The following is a 6,000-nucleotide window of genomic DNA, read 5'->3' on the forward strand; positions in this document are numbered from 1 at the left end:
CAGGCGGGTTATTTCCGCCTCCTCATTCCTTGGCCGGGGGCCCCTGGAGATGACTTCGTGGGGGTGAAGCCTGCGGCCCCAGGTGACCCAGGATCGACCACACGGGGGTTTCTCCAGTTATCTGCGCATCGGCTGCGAGCCCCGGCAGGCCGCTGAGGACGTCGCTGCGCACGTGGCCCGACTGCAGGTGCTCGCAGGGCGCTAGGCATTTCCCTTCTCGTTTTGCCGTCCAGTTGAACAGTCAAGTATGGGCAGCTCCCGGCGGCGCCTTGCCCTCCTGGGTTCGTCTCGCGTCGGAGCTACCAGCGCTATAGAAACTGAGTACAATGAGGTCCCACTGGTGCACAGAGTATTAATGACTTGACTGCCATTTGGGGTGGGAAGGTCTCCCCGGGGAGTCTGTTCGGCTGGCGTGGACCTTCTCTCTGCGTCCTGACACAGGGAGGTCACGGGCTAATGACGAGCCTCCCTGGAAGCCGACACCCGCCGCTTCATAGGACGGCTTCATTTGTCCTGAACTTGAGGCAAGAGAAAAACTCTTTGGATTCAGGAAACGATTCAAGCTCTTTCCTCTCAAAAATACTGATTCTAGGGTAATTGGGCTGTCTCCACACCTCCACTCTGGGCTGGTTTTTATTCTAGATGCTTTGGTATTACCAGGTCAAGTCCTCACAGCCGTGATCAGTATGCTAGGCCGGGGCCCACAGCCGACCCCTTTTAGAATCCTACTCTCGGAGCCTCTTCTCCCTTGTACCTCCCCTGGTGAGGGATTCCATCTCGGAGACCTCTTCCGCTCACGTTCTTCTTCAAGGATTCTGGGTGGTTGGTCTTTCCCCAGGGCTCTCCTTCTGTTTTGTGTCTGTGGCATTAGGGAGAGAGGGGGCTCCCTTCACTGGGCCCGGGCTCTCGGCTCTCTGCCTCCTGGTGGCCTCCTTGGACAGGACATTCCCCTTCCCCTTTCTCTAGACCCCAGCAAAAGGGGGAGCATCTCCTGGACACTTTCCTTCTGACTTTCAGAGTGAACAGGGCTGGGACCAAGACACTTGCCTCCCCCTGCAGACTAGTCCACTTCTAAACTTGACTACTTTCCATTCCCCCAAAAGATCCTTAAAGCCCTGGAAAGAAAATCTAAAGGAGGAAAAGGTGAGATTCCGTAACTAACCACTGCTTCTCATGATCCCAAATCCCGTGTCCATCGGTTTTCCTTTGATGGAAACTGAAGGCTCTGCCAACGGGGACATCGGCTCAACCAGCCTTCTACGAGCTTCGCTGTCTGCAAAGAGAAGGGAGGGTTATATTATTAAACCCCAAAATTGTCTGAACTTCTCTTTTAATGTGTCCAGCTTCCAAGACCTCTGATACTTGTGGCCTGTCCCATATTTTGAAATGAAAATAACCAAGAGATAGAGGTATTTACGCACATAGCTGTGGCACTGACTTTGGGCCAATGCCGATGAAAGAATTGTATCCGTGTTCTCTCGGGGGCACACAAGACGGCTGGAGAAGCAGAATGGGTTGGGGGGTAGGAGTCAGGCTTGTCCGCAGACTTGGGGGACAAGATCCAGGAGGACGGTCGTGGCACAGAAAGTTTGTTGAAGTACTACTGCTGTATTGGAAGGACAATCACCTTTTTCTGTCTTTCTCTCTTAGTTCAGGATTCAGATCCAGTCCTATTGCTCTTGCCTGCATCGTGGGCCTGCATCTTAGCTACAGGTGGGCAGGACACCTGCCAAAGCATCGTCCAGTGAGGAAGAAGTACTTTCCCAAAGCACACAAACCATGGTGTCCTTAGGAAGGGCTAATTGATGCACGGTGGCCTTAAAACAGCCAGGGGCTAATACAGCAGGTTAAAAAACTATTAAAAAGAGTTTCATAGGCAAGAATAAAAACAAAGCAGATAAAACACAGAGAAGGGAAGCAAGGTTGCACAGAGCTGGATCAATATGCTGTAAAGTAATTAAGAGAACTGAATTTGGCGTCTTGTATTTTTTCACGAACTTGAAAGAGTCCATGAAAGACCAACACATGCATCACAGTCATTCCGGCTGAGTAAAGGCCTGGTACTCTCCAGCCACTCCGTGCAGTTTCACCGGCGACATTTGCCACTCAGAGGTGTCCTCAGCTTGGAGCTGGTTTCCTTGCATCGGGAGCTGAGCTCTGCTGTGTGGGGCTCAGGTCCCTGGAGTGTTGGCTCCGCCCCGTGGGAGCCATCTGTTTCCATCCAGGACACAGAGCCGCGGCCCCATCGTGTCTTCCATCCTCAAGCAAGTTGGCTTTCTGATTCTCAACAAGCAACAAGATGCTTGTTTCTTTGCTCTTGAACTGGAATGAGTTCTTGACTGTCTTGTGGGTGTTGTTAGTTTTCTTTTTCTGGGAAAGAGTCTGGGAAGACGGCAGCTGCCCCACAGAAGCCAACCTCTGTCTACCAGTCATGAACTCAGCAAAGGTGCGGAGAGGGCCGTGGGCCTGCCTTCGTGCCAGGGGGCACTGGCAACAAAGAGTAGACTGCAGAGGCAACGTCCTTGCCGGAGGAAGGCTAGGTTGAGACTTCCCGGGTGTCAGCCCACCCATGGAAGGGAGACTTTCACCACCTACTTGGTGGCCTCTTTCTGGGGAAAGCCCTCTCCCACCAGCCTCCTAGGAGCTCAGAACAGCCACTGGGATGGCCCTCGGATTTGTACAGTTCCTTTTCTCCTTTGAAAGCACATCCAGGCCTTTTCCATTCTGTGGGATTTCTAACCACCCTACAAGTTGGGCAGGGGACAGTTCCTCTCTCAACCTTATGGGTGTCTCCATTAGACGGCCTGTGATGTTCGGTCTTGGAGCGGAGCTTTGACATGGTATTTCTCTAGGAGCTTGGCATCAGAAGCTTGAGCAGTAGGCATGACCTTGCCTGGCACATTGGCACACTCATGCTGCCTGCAAATTGGAGTTAAACTTTGAACCCTTCATCGGGGAGCTGGGGTGGCTATGGACACCTGGTCTTCTGCCCCACCTCCTTGGGGGCCCCAAGCAAACAAAGTGCATCATCTTTGTCCTTTAGGAGCTTCTAAGCAGCTCGGCCTCCTTGATTTATTTTGATGTTGTAGATGAAACATCAAGTTATTTGAAAGGAGTGATAGTTGTTCCGTTTTATTCTCTTTCTTAAGCACACAACCAAACCCATTTCCTTGCCACCATTTGCTATACGGAGAAAGAGTCAAGGGTGAGGGTCACCCATCTTGGCGGTCTCAACGCTTTGGATACCAGCAATGTCATCTGAGAAGTCCCTTTCCTCACCATCCCCACCCTCTTCCTCATCTAGGAATCGGCCCCGTGAGCCTTGGAGCCAGGGAAATGCCTGTTGGCTGGCGTCTCTGGAGATCCTGCCCTGGGGGGGGTGGGGGACGGGGGTTTCGGGGTGAGCCAGGACTTCACTTCCTCCTGCAGGCTTCCCAGGCCACCCCTGCCGATCACAAGGGAGGCCACTGACCTTCCTGAACCCAAGCCTCCTTTTGTTGGATGATGGGGATGATCACGCAAGGCTTCCTGAACATTGTAAACTCTGTGACAAATACATGGGGGACCCCAGGGGCTCAAGGGCCAGTTGTGTTTATTCTCATGGGGACTCCCTCATTCTCCTTTTGTCTCTGCTAGTTCTTCAAGGCATCTCCTCGCAAGGGCTGCATCCGGGTGTGACCTGCTTGCTGGGTCTTCGCAACCTAGGGGCAGTGTGAGGGGGCGCAGGGGGATTGGGGGAATGCTCACCCCCTGCCCGCCCTCCCCTCCCCCCAGTGTCCAGCAGGCTGAGCAGGCCTGAGGTGGTCTCCAGGCCTCCCAGAGTTCGTAGAAAGCCAGTCGTGGCTCATGTTAGGGCTCGGCCTGACCTTCCTGTGCTTTCCCTCCAGGATAAAGAAGTGAATCTGGAGCAGGTTCACCGGCGCATGAACAGCCTGATGGATGAAGACATTGCCCACAAGCAGATTTCCCCAGCGTCCATTGAGCTTTCGGCCCTGGAGATGGGGGGCCTGGCTCCCAGCCAGGCCTTGGAGCCGACACGCGAGTACCAGAACACACAGCTCTCGGTCAGCACTTTCCTGCCCGAGCAGAGCAGCCACGGCACCAGCCGGACACTGTCGTCAGGGCCGGGCAGCAACCTGCCGCTGCCGCTGAGCAGCTCCGCCACCATGCCCTCCATGCAGTGCAAACACAGGTCGCCCAATGGGGGCCTGTTCCGCCAGAGCCCGGTCAAGACCCCCATCCCCATGTCCTTCCAGCCTGTGCCGGGGGGCGTCCTTCCAGAGGCCTTGGACACCTCCCACGGCACCTCCATCTGACCGCGCCGCCTGCCCTCCCGCCCGCCCATCCACCCACCCGACCAGCAGAGCTTTTTAATACGAGACAACGACAACACACACCACACACACCTGCACACACACACACACAGAGACTCTTTCATTTCTCTTGTACATATGTGTAAATAATGACAGAATGGAGTGGGGTAAAAGTGTATTTTGAATATTCCCAATTTTCGAAGTCAGTAAAAAAAAAAAAAACACAAAAACTGTATGAATGACTTTGTAAATTTTGTTCTATATGAATAAAAAGGCAAATTACTTGTGATCATTCTGAAGTGCCAAAGAAGCCCCGTGTTCCTGGGCCTTTCTGAAGGCAGGAGGTGTGATCAGACCAGGAGCCCCTTCCTGCCAGGGGAGAGGGGAAGACAAGCAGCCACCCCTTTAGAGGAACCCCAGATGCTGCTTGTTGCCATGCCTCGTGGTTTATGGCCACGTCCCCCCATGCCTGGCCCTCTGTTCCTCTTCAGTCCTCTGGGCTGGATAACGGGGAGCCAGCCTTGGCGCGACCCTGGGCTACTGTGCTGGGGGGTGACCAGCTGTTCCCGTCTGACCAGCTGGGACCTGGGAGACTCCTGGGACATGGGGCAGTCCTCTTGGTCACTCCCTTCATGACTTGGGGGCTGTGGACCCCAGAGAGGCACCCCAGTGAGCTGACCACCCGAGAGTATTGAGGCTGACACGCTCTAGGTTCATATAGTTGGCCTTATTGTTTGACTCTCTTCCCCTGATGAGAGGAACCGACAAGGATAGACTGTGGGAGAAGGCAGAGAGGCCCCACCATAGGCCAGCTGGGCCTGCCCTTGCATGCTGGGTGTTGAGGCATGAGGCCAGGTAGGCAGGGAATAGCCCCTGGGGGTTGGGGCCTGTGGTTTCAGGTGGAAGGACTCCGTTGCAGGAGGAGGGATGTACCCCAGTGAGCAGGCCAGGCTCCGGGTGGCGGTGAGCACTGGGATGAGGTCACAGGGGCTGCGGTCCTTCACAAAGGCAGGAGCCTGGGCCCCTGGAGGAGCAGCTCCTCCGCAGGGAAGAGCCCCCGATGTGAGTGGATGTCTCCAGGTGCAAAACCCGGTGGGCAGACGCCAGCACCCAGTGCCTGTCGGCTTTGCCCGCCTTCTCCGAAGCAGCCCCCAGCAGGGACCCTCTGGCCGGGAGCACCCTGTAGTCTCTGGCGGCTTCCAGAACAATCCCCGCCCTGGTGAACCGCTGGGCAGCTCTGTCCCTGAATGCCAGGACAGCAGCCATCTGACCCCCAACCCCGATGTCCCGGCGCCGTCAGGAGCAGAGCCGTTGGGTGTCTGCGCTGTGTCGTTCCAGCCCTTCTCCCGAGGGCAAAGGTGACTGTGCCCTCCTGACCTGCCAGGGTGGTGCACGCAGACGACCGGGGCACCCCAAGGCCCGGCCCCCGACCCCCACCTCCGCGGGCACTGGGAGCCCTGCCCGCCCGCTAGCCACCTGTCCCCGGCCTCGTAGGTGGCTCCAGGGCCGCGGCCAGGCCGGGGTCACCTGCCCGGGGGATTCCTTCCCCGACGCCCCAACGGCTGAGCAGAGAGGACCGGCTGCCCCACATTCGCCACAAGCCCCAGGGACAAGTGTTCATAGTTCTTTATCTGCGGAGGCTGAGTGTGGCCCGACTGTTCCCGCCACCAAGGCTGCCACGGACACG

General features: G+C 56.2%; 1 protein-coding gene across 3 annotated transcripts in view; it reads left to right on the plus strand.

The window, feature by feature from the left end:
• GRID1 (glutamate ionotropic receptor delta type subunit 1) overlaps nt 1-4,605 on the plus strand; it is a 638,733-nt gene extending 634,128 nt beyond the window's left edge. Inside the window, exon 16 of one of the 3 annotated variants that reach the window (XM_041750337.1) lies at nt 3,888-4,605. In XM_041750337.1, coding sequence (XP_041606271.1) covers nt 3,888-4,316 — 429 coding nt within the window. In that variant the 3' untranslated portion in view covers nt 4,317-4,605. The remainder of the gene's footprint in view (nt 1-3,887) is intronic. The other 2 variants (XM_041750339.1, XM_041750338.1) reach the window with 2 other exon arrangements.
• The last annotated feature ends 1,395 nt before the right edge of the window (nt 4,606-6,000 follow it).

This window comes from Vulpes lagopus, chromosome 3 (assembly GCF_018345385.1).
Source record: "Vulpes lagopus strain Blue_001 chromosome 3, ASM1834538v1, whole genome shotgun sequence".
NCBI classification, from domain to species: Eukaryota; Metazoa; Chordata; class Mammalia; order Carnivora; family Canidae; genus Vulpes; species Vulpes lagopus.